Source organism: Camelus bactrianus, chromosome 6 (genome assembly GCF_048773025.1).
Source record: "Camelus bactrianus isolate YW-2024 breed Bactrian camel chromosome 6, ASM4877302v1, whole genome shotgun sequence".
NCBI classification, from domain to species: Eukaryota; Metazoa; Chordata; class Mammalia; order Artiodactyla; family Camelidae; genus Camelus; species Camelus bactrianus.
Window position 1 is genome coordinate 82,276,922 of NC_133544.1, and position 17,656 is coordinate 82,294,577.

Sequence of the window (17,656 nt, forward strand, 5' to 3'; positions counted from 1 at the left end):
TCAAATGCTCAATAGCTATGCATGGTTAATGGCTGCCATATTAAACCAGCCAACTCTAAATAAGCAACCAGGGGGACCCATTCCCCAGAAAATCAGTTTTCTAAAAAAAGGCATTCCCAGGACATTACAATGGGTCTAAATTGTGTCAGTGAAAATAACCCCTTTTATTCTTTTACTCATTTTACAGGCAAGAAATGCAGAAAAAGAACTTAACCAACGGACCAACTAATAGAGAAAAAAGGCCTTCCCTTGATAACATACGATGAGGTAACAAAGATTTCTGCTACATAGAGATGATTTTAGTAAGGTTGTTTATTTCCTACTTGGGAGCTAAATTCCTTCCACTTCAATTTAAGCAGTTTCTATCTTGTTTTATCCTCAGCAGAATCTGAGAAAAGCAGTTCCCCATCACTAATATGATATTGTATTCCTTTAAATCCTTTAAGACTCTGGCCCTCTCCTACCCCAAAGATTTTTCTCTGTCTAGCTGCACAAATTCAACTCCTCTAGCATTGCAAATTGGACCCATTTTCAAAATGTTTTATTGTATTTGTTGTTCCCGTTAAAACTTTTTCCTAAATCTATATGCACTCTTCAGATCCAAGATGAAAAAGTAAATACTGCATCCTAATAAATTCCAAATATTGCCAAATATAATAAGCTCACCTCACAGATATTACATGCTATTCTTCTGTTTAAGCAGTTCACTCTCCTATTTGAAAATATTTCATTTGTGGCTCACTAAAACCCACACAAAGAAATTATGAAACACCAAGTACCCTTAGCTAGTGCTAAATTTCACAGGCTTGTTGTCTCTCATTTTTCCCGGCTCTGAAATAAGTGTGATTCAATTCATCTTCTTTAAATCTGATTTTTTCCTTATGAAAAGTAATGAATATTAGCAAAAAAGAGAATGGAGAATTTATAAGCACTCTTGAAATTTTATGCCTATCAAATTTGTAAATAAAAGAAGATTAAGATAAAACCATCTTAACAGTTTAAGTCTAAGAGGATAAAATGAAGATAAGCAGTACGTACTTAGAGGAGATGTAACTTAGGAGAAGTACAAAAAACAAATAGCTCTAGTGAACAGTAAGCTCAATAATAAGAGAAGTATAGTATATAGAATAAAGGAAGTGACAGTCCCATCCAACTCAATTCTCCAACTCTATAGACAGTAAAAGTTGGAATTTATAGTCATTTAAGGTAAAGGGCAGCAGCTAAGAAATAAAGTTGGAATCAGCCTAAGAGTAGGAAAACAAGACCCTGGCATTTTATTGCTTCCTGAAGTCAAGAAAGAAACAAAATTATATACAGAAAATGAAATCTTTATATACTATTACCACTACCTAAAGGGTAGCTCTAAGGTCCTTCAAGAAACTAAAAGAAACAGCAATCAGTTTACCTTCTGGGAATTAAACTAGTAAAATAGGCACTTGATGAATGACATTTGCTCCTGCAGATCTTGGCATCTGATATACACGAGTCAAGAGACATATCCAAGTTCTCTACTATTCTAGCATATAATTTCCACTATAAGATACACATTCTATTATGAACAGAAAGCAACAAGGCCACATTAAAATGGGAATGCTTGGCGGTCACCTGGGCTCACTGACTGGGCTTTATTTACTCCAACCTTAAAATACGTCACAGACGTGTGGTTCAATTTCCTACCTTAGGAGACTAAGACCTTACCACTTTCAGCTTCAGCTGTGATTGATAGAAGTTTCATCATACTGATATAATTGTCTTTATAAATCATGACATTTCAAATTAAGAACAAGAAAATCTAAAAACAATTTGTCTAAATGAGAAAAGAAAAAGAAAAAAAAACCTGTAGCCTAATCACAGGTTTTAGTATCTGCAGGAAAAAGCATAAACAAAGGTAGGTGGCCTAAACGGAGTCTTAAAAAGAGAAATCCAAAATTTAGAAAATTTTCAATGTATATCAGCTTTGCCCAAAGGAGACAGTACCCTGATGGGCTGAAAGAGATGACTGCATTAGACTCTCAAAGCTGGATGAATGAAAACCCCTGACTCTGACTCCACGTCCTTCAAGGAACCCTCTGTATAACTCCACCTTCCCCTTCTCCCCACTCCCTTTAGCAAAGCTTCAGGGAGAACGTGCTGAGCAATGAACTGCAATCATGTGTTTAAATATTCATTTCTTTGGTATTTGGTTAGTGAGAATGATTTTGCAAAATGTGGACAAATTCTGGTCTCACTGATACAACTTAAATGAAGTCTCTAAACCTAAAAAGCTGAAGCTCATACACTGGTGCCCCCACTCCCATTCCTGCAGTTCTGAGGCACAGCTTGAGCAGCCAATCACCTTTCTTGAAGATGACTCACCCTTTCACCTCTAACTCTATAGATACACATGAGATAATAAAGTCTTATTTGAAGTCCTTACTAATGGTATTTTAAGTCTTCAGAATATCATTAAAATAATGGAAAACATTAACAATATATAAATTCAAAAATTAGCTAAAATTTGACTTAGAAATATCACATCTGGAAATATGTCCTATTAAATAATACTAAATTTTTAAAAGCTTTATTTTCATAGATGTGTTATACCTAAAGTGAAGCATTAAAAAATAATCTATATATTAAGCCATAGGAAAATAATTCATTTCGGTATAGTATGTACACAGTATAGAGCATGATGCAGCCACTGAAAAGAAATAGATAATATTATGAAAATATGTTTACATGAAAAAATACTACATTATATATATGCATATAAACACCATATTACAACAACATGATGAGGGGGTAACTTGGAGGTGTAGATGACAAAAAAAATATAAGATTTTCTTTAAAGAAATCAGATTAAATTGCTGTGTTATCTTCAGAACTGAAAAATAATTAAGCTCATCCAAATTTCTGGGAAGCTGGGTGACTTAGTTTGTGAAAATAAGTGCAAACTGAATCATTGTGTATTAACTGAGGCTTGGAAACCTAAAGAGTTAATGATCCTAAGGATGCTGAGTATATCAAAATAATTGTCCAAACAATTATCCAGTTTTTCTGATGCTTTTCTGGTTTGTTTGTAATAAGTATTTTAAAAAGAGTTCAAATACTCTCAAGTGAAAAAAAACAAAAAAAAATCCAGATCACAGAATATAGGGTTTTGTTCCCTTCTTCATTGAAAACCACCTAGAATTCAAGAATTGATATAAAATTGGCTCAATTTTGGTAAGCTAGATACTCTCTCGTCAAAAAAGAATGCATACTCATTCAGAAATAATAATCACTTAAAAGTTATCTTGATTCACCCAAGATTGCTTGGTAGATAGATCTGGTAGATGCATGCGATCATCTCTGAATTCTTATCTTTCTGCTGATATTTAATGGCCACATATTTATGAAGGCGCATTACTTCTTACTCGGGGTTGATACAGTTCTTTGTGAGCAGCAGCTTGATTTCAACTTACCTTACATGAAGACTCCACCTGCAGACCAGGACAAGGTATTGGCCCAAGCTGGTAGGAGCTGGAGCACCTCTGTTCTACAATTTTGTGCCTATGTGTCTCTGAGGCAACTGGTAGTACAGATTCAGGCTTTAGAAGCTGTGAATCATCACAACAGTTAAGAATAGTCCTTGCTCTTTCTCCCGTTTCATGTCTTTCCAAAGTGCCTGGAAACCAAGATTAGAAATAAAAATTTGTGCAAAATATTTACTCCAAAAGAATGAAAAGAATAAATCACTTTTAACAGAAAATCACAATTCTTTAAGTTATCATGCCTTACTATCTCCTTGCAACCAAAAAACAGCCTGGAGCTTTCTCTAAATTATTCAAATCATTGTCTTTACAAAGGCTGACATTATAGGTTGAAAAGCCCGTCTTCCTCTGTGTTTTTTCATCCGCTGAAATCAACAGGGCATTCAACGGTCGTTAACAGTTAAACTCTCTGACTTATTATACCGTATGCAAGTGATCAATAACAAACAACTATGGAATATTTTAGTGCTGTCCCCTAGTGTTCCAATTCACAAACAACAGAGGATCCACAGTGTTTTGCTTGGGTTCCCAAGCTTAAAATGTTTCTATTGGTAACAGAACATTTAAGTGAATAGTGCAAGAACACGGACGCTTCGTATCACTACCTCCCTCGCCCAAGTGCCCTCAGCTTCAGGAATACAGGCCACTCTAGGGGGTGGTGGTAGTATTGTCGGTATTGTTGCTGTTATATATTTTGGCTTTTATTTCCTATGTTATTAGAAGAATAAAAATACTTTCCCTCTTCTCTGCCATTCTTGCAGTTTCAGAATTTCATGGTGCTGGCAAGTTCAATTTAAAGTTAAAAGCAACAAGTATAAAACAGAGCAAAAGTATCAGAAAACAATTCACAAAAAGTGTTTTTATAAAATACAACATCGTAACACTCAGTGAAATCTCAATAAATATGACTTAATCATGCCCACTGCCTCATATCAGTTACGAGTTCATTTGCATTATTCATACCATGTTAAATAAATACCCTATATCCTAAGAAGTAAAGAAACTAAGGAAAATTAACTTGCCATAGAATCTAAACACAGATTTCATTTCATATTATTCCTTTCCCACCAGTGAAAAAACTAGTTGTACTATTTGCTAGAAAGGAAAAAGATCATTCTTATTAATAGTATTAAGAAAATATCAGTTTAAAGTAACTGCAATAAGAAAATAGATACAATGCTTATATACCCCTACATCTTTAGATTATGTGGACAGATTTGAAGATTAAGACTGTTCAATTCGTTCCCATTTCTCCTCCTCTCTTCCGTATCTTTCCTTTACAGCAAAAGACTACCATTAGTTGGTGCTTTGGATTCTGAATCACTAACAGCTAAAATATTGAGCAGCAATTTAGCTTCTGGTCTCTTAACAATGATATCTTTTCATTATACCATTTCTACATTCATAAATTAACATCTTTAACATGTAAATTTTATAAAGTTATAAGCTTAGTTATTTCTCTAAGCTTTCCTTTTCCATCAAGATTGCTGTATCTTCACCAAATGAACAGGCAGCAACATCAAGAACATCCTTTCTCTTAAGGATAATAATAGGAAGAGACCAAAGACAATGGTTATTATTACAGTTATTACTAAGTCCTGAAAATGACTGCACTCCAGAACTTGTTACCTGCGACATCTCAAGTTCACTGTCTTTATGAGGAGTCTCTTTTTGAATATGTTTAAAATAAGCTACAAGAATATATTGTACAATACAGGGAATATAGCCAATATTTTATAATAATTATAAATGGAGTATAACCTTTAAAACTGATGCATCACTACACTGTACACCTGTAACTTATATAATATTGTACAGCAACTATACTTCAATAAAAATATGAGTTTTGAATATGATGTCACCACAGATAATCTCTTCTCAAAGGTTTTCAGTGGCTCCTCAAACTATGATTTGTCTAAAGATTTTGAGAATTCTTGGGAAAGAATTGATTACACTTTAATACATATGATATGTGCCTTGCACCAAACATTTTAAATATTCATATGTATTATTCTATACCCAATGTCATACACAAATAAATATTTCTGGTATTTCTTGTATTTTTCAGTGATGAAAACATTTCACCTACAAACTTGGCAGGCTGTCATTCATTTTCACTCATGCTCAGATACAAAATCAGTTTAGTATCTACTATGTGCCACTCACTGTGCCAGATGGTGGCAACGTATGGTAAACAAGAATGACTCAAGCCTGCTCCCCTGGAGCTGCTTAAAATCTAATGGTAGTGCAGAGGCAAGAAACATCTGAAAACTAATTTGTTATAATATTTAAAATAACACATAAGTTATTTCTACTCCAAACTAAAAAGGCCCATTCTAACAGATCCTGAACACTGGTTTTGTGAACAGTAGTTCTCATCTTGACTAATTATTAAATACTTTAAAAATAATTAGATTATTTTGTTTCAAAGAACTAGTTGAAGCACAAATGTTATATAAGGAGGGGTCACAGTGAGTCAGTTTCAAATTTACCATAGGCAAATAAATTGCAGGGTTTTTTTTGTCCAAATGGCTGCAAAAATTTTATTTGCTTAATTATAGTGATATTCTTCAAAGCATATCTACTCTCTCTTTTTTTTTTTCAGTTGAGGTATAGTTGCTGTACAATATTATGTAAGTTACAGGTATACAACATAGTGCTTCACAATTTTTACAGGTTATATTCCATTTATAGTTATTATAAAATATTGGCTATACTCCTTTATTGTATAATACATCCTTGTTGCTTATTTTATACATAATAGTGTGTACCTCTTGATTCCCTACCCCTATTTCGCCCCTCTACCTCTGTCTCCCCACTGCTAACCACTCATTTGTTCTCTATATCTGTGAGTCTACTTCTTTTTTTGCTACATTCACTAGTTTGTTGAATTTTTTTAGATTCCACATATAAGTGATATCACACAGTATTTGTCTTTCTCTGTCTGACTTATTTCACTGAGTATAATACCCTCTAAGTCTGTCCATTTTGCTGCAAATGGCAAAATTTCATTCTTTTTATGGCTGAATAGTGTTCAGTTGTGTGTGTGTGTGTGTGTGTGTGTGTGTGTACACACACATACATACATACCACATCTTCTTTATCTATTCATCTGTTGATGGACACTTAGGTTGCTTCCATATCTTGTAATTAATGTAAATATTGTAAATAATGCTGCTATAAACCCTGAGGGGTTTTTTTTGGGGGGGTGGATATATACCCAGGAGTAGAATTGTTGGGTCACATAGTAGTTCTTTTTTTTAGCTTTTTGAAAAGCCTCCATACTGTTTTCCACAGTGGCTGCGCCAACTTACTTTCCCACCAAAAGTGTACAAGGTTCCCTTTTCTCTACATCCTCATCAACATTTGTTATTTGTGTTCTTTTTGATGATAGTCATTCTGACAGGTGTGAGGTGTGAGGTGACATCTCATTGTGGTTTTGATGTGCATTTTCCTGATGATTAACTGTGTTGAGCATCTTTTCATGTGCCTGTTGGCTATCTGCATGTCCTCTTTGGAAAAATGTCTATTTAGTTCTACTTCCCATTTTTTAATTGGATTGTTTTTTTCTTTAATATTGAGTTGTATGAGCTGTTAAGTTGGATATTAGCTCCTTATTGGTCATATCATTTGCAAATATTTTCTCCCATTCAGTAGGTTATTTTTTCATTTTGTCCATGGTTTCCTTTGCTGTGTAAAAGCTTTTAAGTTTAATTAGGTTCCATTCGTTTATTTTTGCTATAATTTCATTTGCTTTAGGAGACATGTCCAAAAAAATTTTTATGATTTATGTCAAAGAGACCTTATCATAGCAATCAGAGATGGAAAAATAAATAAATAAAAGGAATCCAAACTGAAAAGGAAGATGTAAAACTGTCACTGTTTGCAGATGACATGATAGGATACACAGAGAATCTTAAAGATGCAACCAGAAAACTACTAGAGCTCATCAATGAATTTGGTAAAGTTGCAGGATACAAAATTTATACACAGAAATCTGTTGCATTTCTAGACCCTAACATCAAATTATCAGAAAGAGAAATTAAGGGAACAATCCCATTTAAGAAGAATAAAATACCTAGGAATAAACCTACATAAAGAAGCAAAAGACCTGCATTCAGGAAACTATAAAATACTAACGAAAGAAACCCACACACATGGTCAATTAATCCATGACAAAGGAGACAAGAATATACAATGGAGAAAAGACAGTCTCTTCAATAAGCAGTGCTGGGAAAACTGGACAGCTACATGTAAAGGAATGAAACTAGAACATCTCTAACACCACATACAAAAGTAATCTGAAAACAGATTAAAGACCTAAATGTAAGACCAGAAACCGTAAATTGCATTTTGAAAATAGTAAGTTGATTTTCTAATAAGTTCAGGATAACAGCTTTTGTCAAACATCCTGACAGTGGATAGATAGGGACCCCCATACGTGCCAGTTATCAATGTATTGTCTCTTAGTTAACAAATTCACCCTTTACTGCCTGCTCTGAAAATGGCTTGTGAGCCCTTTAAATATTTTTCCTTTAACAGCTGGTGCAGTGTTAATCTTTGTGGATAAAAGGTGCTGGAAGGATCTAGTAGCAGAAAGGGATTTTCGTCTTGGATCTGGTGTGCTCTACTGCAGCAGTGTGGGTGCCTTCTTCCCCAGCACCAGGCAGGCACCTTGCAGCGCACGTCCGCCAGCAGCACCCAGTGGACAGCAGCTCCCCTTGACACACTCTTTGGATGATTTTGTAACAGAGTTCCCCCAGTATCTCCCTGTCAACAGCTTTCCCTAGCACCTTGGGGGAATATTTATGGCAATTTCCTCCAGGCCAAACCACAGCAGCTCCTCTACCCTCCAGTGACCACAGCCATGACCTCTCTAGCAAGGTCAGGGTCTTAGCCTTGGGGGTGGGGAGGGCTGTTCCTTGGGCAGCCCATCTCAGCCCCAGGGTAAAGGTCACTCCTTAAATCTACTATTCCTATATTCTTTAGAATTTTCTTTAGTTCTTACTAACCTATCCCTCATACTCAAATTCTTTCTGATGGTTACTGATTTTTTTATGTTAAAATATATCTGTTCAAATTACTGTGACATTTCTCTCTTCTGATTAGATCCTGAATATACCAGGATAAATCACTTCTGATGACAAATGTTCCTTTAAATATATCCCTGAAATTACGGAATTTACACAACTTCAGAAATATACCTAAATTGTTAGGGAGTGTCGATAGCAAGAACAGTAGTCACGATGTAAATAGTAACCTAGGAGGGAGGGCGGGACCCCAACCAGATCCAATGTGGGGTGCCTTTTCAACTCTAATAAGCTGTTTTTGGCAAGAGACAGAACAGTCAATGTTGCCTGATATTAAAGAAATACCAGAATCTGAAGGCTTACAAAACTTCCAGTTTCAGGGGATCTTTTGCTTTCCAAAGTGAATGAAACAATAATTAGATTTTTTTTCTTTCTCCCTGTACGTCATCAAGAATATGATTTAACTCACACCTGCCCTTCATTTGGATCAATCAGAACATGATAAGGAAAGATGTAGAGACACTATTTTGTAAAAAATACCACAAAATCTACCCCAAGTAAAAATCTCCATCGTATAAAATGCCTTCCATAAATATCTTCCATTTTTTTCTATTGCTTAGTTTTTTAAATATGAGTTTTTATACAATTTTACTTAATCCTAAACTATACAATAGTACATTGGAGAATGGACACAGTGGTAAGAGAGCTTAAAGCAATTAACATCCTGACAAAAAGTGAAGGAGAGATGGCACTGGCAAGCATCCAAAGCAGTTCTCACTGATCCAAAACTGCCTACTCCTCAAAAAGCCAGTGCACAGAAACACGAGAAGCAGCCAAAATCTTCTTTGCAGAGCCCAGGTCCACACTGACAATATTTCCACTTGTATATCCTGCTTTCATCACTAGTTCAAACACCCCACGGAACACCTAATCACATTTTTTTAACTCCAGAACTCTCTCTATGGCCCCCTATGTAACTGTGTGCCTAGCTGTTGTCCTTTCCATCTGCCAAGGCTGACAGCCTGGAGACATCACTGTGTGGTGGGTAAGAGCAGACTCAGCACCAGTCTGCCCTGCACTTGAATCCTGGTTTTATCCTTACTTGTTGTGTGGTCTTGAGCAAGTCATTTTACATTTCTGTGCCTCAGTTTCCTCACCTGTGCAATAGGAATATTAATATCTTTTACCTCACAGGGTAACTGTGAGGATTAGATTGAGTAAATATGTAAAAAGGAAAAGGCTTAGAAGGTTCTGGCACAGAGTGAGCACTGTGCTATGACAGCCCTCGTCTGACATGCAGCGGGGTCTCACTCAGCCCCTTGTAGGCAGTTTAACAAACCTCCCCGGCTCCATGGCACTGGGATCCACATGACAACAGGCCTGAGCTCATTGGACATAAGATCAGGGTGGTCCCCTGTGTCCTACTTGAGCCTGGAAACTCCTCAGTCAGCTTTGCCTCTCAGGGTAAGTTATAATCAACATCAGGGTAGGATTATATATTTGCCTTATTTTTTAATCCTCCTCAGTAAACCAGACTGGAGTCTGGCATAAATTAAAGGCTAGATAAATACTTCTTAATGGATTATATGACATCCACAACCTGGCTAATGATTTTTCTCTGTGGCTGCACTTGGGATTAAATCCAAACTCCTTGACCCACAAGTCATATTCTCACCCCTGCTTCCTCCCATGTCATCCTGCCCTTGCTCACAAATTAGATCCTTTAAAAAAAAAAAAAAAGATCTTCGAAAATAAACTTTGCTGTTAGCTCCAACTCTCTCCATAAATTAACTTAAAATCTCACCTCCTCAGGGAGGCCTTTCTAAATTCTCCTCTCACGCATTGTTTTCTATCTCAGTTTCTTTATTTTGCAGAACTTAACACATGTGTAATGGGTATATTTTATTTGTGTGCTTAAATTCAGGGCTGTCTCCATACTGGATGCTAAATTCTTTTTGGCAAGTATGTATTCTATGAGCTTGGTACGAAGCAGGGCTCAATATATGCCCACTGAATGAATAAACTAAATTTTATTCTTTCCTAGTATCAGTGGAAGGAGGTGGCTATGAAGGCATCAGAGCATACCAAGGTCTCAGTGTCACAGAAGAAAACATCAAATTATACGCATTATAAACTTCAACCCTAGAGCCCAGGAGGGGCCAACACTGGGAAAAGCAGCATTCACATGCCTGATGCCTGTCCCAGGTCTGAGCAGTGCGGCCAGGTCCTTCCTGATGTCTCAAGAATCTGGAATTGGAAACACAAGTAAACTTCTAAATATGATATTTTAACTTGACCTGTGGATTAGCCATTTCTTGCCCCAAAGACTGAGGAGCAGAATATTCTAGTCTATACAAAGAAAGGAGGGAGAGGTAGATATGGGGAAGGAGGGAAAGAGAAGGAAAGAGAGATGGGGGGCAGGGAGAAAGGGAGGAAGAGAAGGAGGGGGAGAGAGAGAAATTGAGATTGATTAGACTTTCTAGTTGTGGTTAGTCCCTTCCTAAGAAATACTGTCCCTGACGTCTCTATAAGACACCCTTAAATCCTTACAATAAATACCTCTTTCTGGTAAAACCAGCTTAAGTTTGCTTCTACTGCTTGCTAGCTACCTAAACAACCCTAATAAAGAGGGCGCAGATGAGCTGATTCTGTTGTTGTAAAGGCCAAGTTGGAGAACATCCAAACAGACGTGCAAAGTTAACATGTACAGTTCCAGGTAGTGATGAGAGCAGAGAGACAAAGGCTTAATCATTATCAGCAGATGAGTGAGGATTAAATCCCAATGAAAGAATGTTGTCTTCAAGAGAGTTTGGAGTGTGATGTGTCAAGAGACCAGCACAAAACCTTTAGCAGTTGCTGCACATAAAGAGGAAAGGAAAAGAGGAAAATTCAGAAACTGCTGTAAACTAGTATGTTGCTGAAATACAGCCATATTTAAAATGCATTGGGATTGTCAATATTTATAGGGCTTCTTTAGTTTTTGTTTTGTTTTTAAATAGGGCAAATGATCACATTGTAATGTGCCTGTTATGAAATCTGATTTTTGAAGTATCAAGCTATTTTAAAGCAAAATGTGCACAACAAAGGATGCTGCCTTCAATTGTGGTAGATGAACAAGGCAGAGGGTGAACAGCATGCATTTAGGTGATAAAATAGTCCTTATGATGTCACAGACTTGGACGTCTACATAAAGAAAGGGAAGAAGGAGTAGTTATATTCTACACTTTGATTCCCTTCCAAACAGCCAGAAGTTGCTCCCTTGATTTTATTTCTCTTGTAATCTGAGCATATTTTAAATATTTGCTGTCTTCTAAAACATTTTTTCAACCCCCACTAATAATTTGCTTTGCAAAATCAACAAAATTATTACAGCCTGCTGTCAATTAATGAATAGCTTTAAATTACATATTTAAAAGCCCCAGCCAGGAAAAAAAAAAAAAAAAAAAGCCCCAGCCAGCCGAACTTTGTTCTACAATTTAACAACTAGGTCAACTAAGTCTGTGGGAAAAGCAATAGCTATTATCTCAAAATGGACAGAAATGGTTAAAACAGAAATCATAGTTACTTGATAAATACATCTGCGAACAGTGAATAAATTAAGATTCAAAAACAATACTCAGATGGGGTAACTTTTTTATCATATTGTACAGAAACATTTCATTTACTTAAAAATTATAGGCAAATAAATTGGAGACAGTAATTAACTTATTATAAGTCATGGTGCTTTTCCTCAGAAGAACACTATAGAAATAGCATTACTACAGAAATAAAAAAATCCTCCCAGCACACTAAAGTCACATATATTGTAAAACAACAAATTTTAAACAATTTGTTTAACTAAAAATTATTTTTCAATTAAACATTGTGCTTATTATGGGATTGTGAAAAACTTGGAATTTGGTAAATAATTCCTATTATGTGATTAGTAATGAATACAGATTGTACTTATTTGAATAAAGCTTAACAGTGAGAACATGTGCGTGGACACATTGTAGAGTCAGGCTTTTTTGCTACATCAGGCAGGAATTTTCTAACTGAATCCACCACAATATTGGGCAATGATTAAGAGGACGGTTATATTTCAAATTCACTCTCTCTAAAAGAGAACAGCCAAAATAATGTCCTCACTACCGAATTTTGTAGTCAAATTAATAAAACCTGGCTTCAACAAAACAGCTTATTGACAGCTGTAATCAAATTCTATGTATCAAAGAATTTGACCACTGGGACTATTGGAAGGTTTATCACTTACCTTCAGTTACACGTGAAGTTCACTGCCTTGCTCATAAAAGTGTATGGAGATCGACCTGGTGCCCCCTTCCTAACAAAACCATTTCACAGTTGCTGCATCTTACTCTAGAAAATGTGTAACTGATGGGGGTTCTGATCAGGGACAGGGAACCCCAGAGGTGTCAAACTTAGCAAAATAGAAAATAATGGAAGGGTGGGGATAGGGAATGCATCTGAAAGCATTAAATTAGGCATAAAGTCATGTACCTTCATTCCTAAATGTATTTGAATATAATAAACTCAGCTATAAAATAGATTACTGGGGATGTGGCTCATTTTGCTCTATATAAAAGCCCTAATAAGATAAACGCACAATTGGCTTCACATCAGCCTTCTAATACCTTAAGGGTGTATAGAATACATTTTTACAAAGTCTTTGACCACCACGACCTTAACCCCAGCTCTGCCACTGCCTCCAGCACATTCAGAGCAACACTGGGATTTATCAGCTGGGCCACACTGAACCCTCACATCTAATTCTGACCGTTGACCCCCAGAAAAACAGAATAAAGGAGTGGGGGTGGGGTGAAAGAAAATAAATCAGAATACATCTAGAGTTAAAGTTGCTGAGATGTATAAGAATTACAAATGATGCATTTATTTAAAAAACATTTTAAACTAGGGCTTTCTTGATAAAGTTTTTATTTATTAAATATTCCTTCTTCTTAAACATGTGCTAACACCATAGAATCCGCTATGACTAAATTTTGATTTTTAACCTCTTTCTAAGACCAATATAATTTAAAACCAATTTTAGAGGTGACTGTTTATGGAAAAGTATCTCTACCTTATGATGTAAAAACATATTCAGTTAAGTTTAAAATTACCTATTATATACAAACCATTACAATTGTACTGCTTCTAAATATTGCAAAATGGCATTCACTCTGTATTGTTAGAATTTTTTACACTGGGCATGCTTATTTTTTAATCTTAAAATATTTCAAAAATAGATTTTTTCCCCTCATTTTGTTCGTTTAAGGTTAAGTTACTTAAGAAATACAATATCCTTAAAGAGATTTGATGCTATCATTTATCCACCCCTATTGTCAATTAATTTAATTAGGTGAATATCTTGCTGAGTTGATCTGGAATTTTACCTGAAAAAAGAAGAGTGTTGAATAAGTAAAAATTGGGATACAGTCTCCTGAATAAGGTGCTAGATGAGGGGTAAAATCATGTGGAAAGTCACTTTTTTGCTGGGGTGATATGGTGGTCATGGGAGGTCAAAAACATTTTAATTGTAATCAATTTCCCCTTGGTACATTACAGTGGTTTCCTTTAGGTGATAATGGGTGACCAGTGCTCTACCAGGCATGTCAGAGTCAGATCTGAAAGCACCAGGGCTCAGTGTACCTTCATTATTCCTGGAGCCCAGCACCATTTGTGCAATTTCATACCATGCTTCTGTACCCAGTTACCCAAAAAACTTCTCCTATCTGTTCACTCTTCTGTTCCATGGGTTCATTTACCCAGGAGAACCTCCACAAACTATCCTACCTAATCACCAATATGATAGATAGGCAAAATTCTACAAATAATCTCCATTAACTCTCATTCTTATGATTCCTTCCCATATGGGTATGATGATAGCACTTCAGTGATTATGTTGTTACATGACAAAAAGTGACATTGCAGATGTGATGAAGGTTTCTAATTTACTGACCTTATTAAAATAGGGAGATTGCTTAGGTGGGCCAGGCCTTATTAGCAAGAGTTTTCTCCAGCTGGTAGAAGAGGGGGATGTCAGAGAGATTTAAAGTATAAGAATGCACAGTGTCATTGCTGGCTTTGAAGATGGAGGAAGCCATGTCAAGGATCAGAGAGTGGCCTCTAGGAGCCGAGAGTGACAGCTGGCCAAGAGCCAAAGGACCTCAAACCTACAAGCATAAACTAAATTCTGCCAAGGACTGAATGAACTTGGAACTGAATTCTTCCTCAAAGCCTCCAGTTAAGAGCATAATTGGCTGAACCTTGAATTCAACCTTTTGAGACCCCAAGCAGAGAACCTAGCTGAGCTCACCTGGACTTCTTACTCACCGAAATGTGAGTTAACAAATGGGTGTTGTTTTAAGTTGCTAAATTTGTGGTGATTTGTTACGCAGCAATAGGAAACTAATACAGCCAGGATTTGTGGCAGAACTTTTACTTTGGACCACAGATTTAGACCTCAAGTTCATTGCTGCTGTTGTTGTTTTTCACTATTTTATAAGTCAAAGTCCTGCTTTTTATGCAAAATAAGTAACTAAATACATAAATGCATAAAGTAATAAAAACAAATAAATGTGAAGGCTGGATAGACATTTCATAATTCTTAATAACCCACTTCTACTTTCATGCTCTAAGTATTAGGAACCATGAAGAGATTCATTAGATAGCTGGGATTAAACAATAATATACCACATCAAAAATGTCTTTTAAAACACTCAGTTATTTCAAAAGGAATTATATGTAAGGTGTATTTTTTCTCCTCCTTCTGTTTATCATCATCATCAAAATTGTCATTAGCTACTATTCATTGAGTATATTTTAAGCTTTGCTTAGCACTTAATACACATCTTATTTAATTCTTAATGCAGGAAGGTACAAAAAAAACTGAGGTTGAGAAAGGATGAGTTTCAGGGTATTTGTGTGTCCTGTGGTCGAGGAAGTGGTTAGGGAAAGTATTTTGACTAAAAGCTAGAAAAGGGCAAGGAGAATGCCAGGCAGTGGAGAGTTATGTTTCCACCACAGACCATGAGGACTGGCATGTTCAGGGCTAAGTTTACAGTGAATAATGTTTGGCTGGCAATAAGGAGAAGAAAATTGGAGAAAGTGTTTTTCTGGCAAGGTAATCAGGAAAATTTTCAACAGTTCATGTAAAAGATGATGAAGATTCCAATCCATCTAGCCCGAATGTACTTTATTTTAAAATGTTTTTGGTGATTCTGAAGCATATTATATAATTCCATGTTTTACTGGAGACTTACAAAGTAAATATAGAACATAGTTTATCTTTCAAATGATCCAAGTTCATCAGTAGGCACTGTTGACAGTACTGAGGTTAAGAAGCAGTAATGCCCTCTGAAATTATTGATTAGGACTTTCATGGAATGGCTACTTAGTTTCCTTATATAGCCAGTAGTCTTTGGTGGGTTCATAACTCTATAGAACCATTACCTTTTTTTAATTCATTAGTCAGAGCATTTTATCCTACTCTTCTCACCACCATCTCTGTTTCTGTAGTTGATAATCTGCTGCCACTTCCTCTAGGTGGTTTGTATATAGTTGCATATATGTGAAACCATGGAAGGAGTCTTACAGAATATCTAGGTTTCCTGGCATCAACCATTGTCCCACCCAGTTCTGATTGAGAAAACAATAGTGGAACATTATTCAGCCTTAAAAAGAGAGGATGTTCTGACACATGCTACAACGTGGATGAACCTTGGGGACACTGTGCTAAATGAAATAAGCCAGCCACAAAAGGACACATATTGTATGATTCCATTTATATGAGGTACTTACAGTAGTCAAATTCAAATTCACAGAGACAGAAAGTAGAATGGTGGCTGCCAAGGGCTGAGGGGAAGGAGGCATGGGGGCTTATTTTTTAATAGGTACAGAGTTTCATTTTCGGAAGATGAAAATGTTTCCACGATGGTGGTGATGGTTGTGCAGTGAGGTAAATGTACTTAATGCCCCTGAACTGTGCACTTAAAAATAGTTAAAATAGTAAAATTTATACAATATATATTTTATCACATACAAAAAAGCACCTGTGTTAGTAAGACAGCCCAAGGAAAACACAAACGAAAAGAGAAGTACACTGAAAACAAACTCAGGAAATAATAGAGAGAGGACATGCAGAAGTAGGACGACCTGAGAAAGAGGGGCTATTGGCCATCAGGAGAAGGTAATGTCATGTGAGGCTGAGGGTGGAGGGGGAGAGATGAGAACATTAATGACAGAGTGCAGACAAGTCAAGTACCTGACATCCAGAGAATGATTTCAAAACTTTTTAGATTTTAAATTGTTGCTAGGAGAATGTGGGCCTGTATTCAAAATAATTGATAGCTAGGAGGCCAGAACTAACAAAAAAGATATTCTCAGAGATGAGTTGGTAGGATGCTCAGTTTTCTATAGTACAGGATATCAGATCATGCGTTTGACCTCTCCTTATACATATTCAGGTAATCTAAGTCATCTAGATCCAGACTCTCAGTTTTGCTGATTGTTTCATTTATATGACTAGAATATAATGTATTAAAGATTCTTCTAAATCCAGTATTTAAAGAAAGCACAACTTGCTTTATAAAATCATTGAAGAAGGAGAGTTTTGTTAACAGACCAAGCTTGGGAAAACAATCATGGTTGTAAAAAATGAAGATAAGAACATTAAAAAAAAATAGACATAACATGTAAAAAAACAGGACAAATCATGGATTAAAAGTAAACTGTTTTGGAGGGAGGATATATAGCTCAGGGGTGGAGTGCGTGCTTAGCTTGCACAAGGTCCTGGGTTCAATCTGCAGTACTTCCATCAAAAATAAATAAATAAATAAACTTAATTACCTCCCCCAAAACAAAACAAATAAATAAAAACAATAATTTTTTTAAAACTAAATTGTTCTGTCAAAACTTCTCATTCCAATTCTTTTCCTGGAATCTCAACCCATAAATATTCTTAATTTTGATCTATCAGCATAAAGTACAGTTCATTTGAATAGCGTTACAAAAACAACTTGCTATCCACTCAAACAATGCACAAACTATAAGGAGACATCCTGTGTCCCTCAGTGGAGCTTCTGTTGATCTGATGCTTCCATGTGGCTGAAACAAGTC

At 36.0% G+C, this 17,656-nt stretch overlaps 1 protein-coding gene and 1 long non-coding RNA gene across 3 annotated transcripts in view; one reads left to right on the forward strand and one right to left on the reverse strand.

The window, feature by feature from the left end:
• The window catches only part of LOC141577969 (uncharacterized), a 530,703-nt gene extending 516,718 nt beyond the window's left edge, over positions 1–13,985 (forward strand). The window contains exons 10-11 of the long non-coding RNA XR_012507667.1: positions 188–267; positions 10,587–13,985. This is a non-coding gene — a long non-coding RNA (uncharacterized LOC141577969). The remainder of the gene's footprint in view (positions 1–187; positions 268–10,586) is intronic.
• The window catches only part of WDR72 (WD repeat domain 72), a 190,943-nt gene that overhangs the window by 114,774 nt on the left and 58,513 nt on the right, over positions 1–17,656 (reverse strand). For both annotated transcript variants that reach the window (XM_045506253.2, XM_045506250.2), the window contains exon 14: positions 3,444–3,646. In XM_045506253.2, coding sequence (XP_045362209.1) covers positions 3,444–3,646 — 203 coding nt within the window. The remainder of the gene's footprint in view (positions 1–3,443; positions 3,647–17,656) is intronic.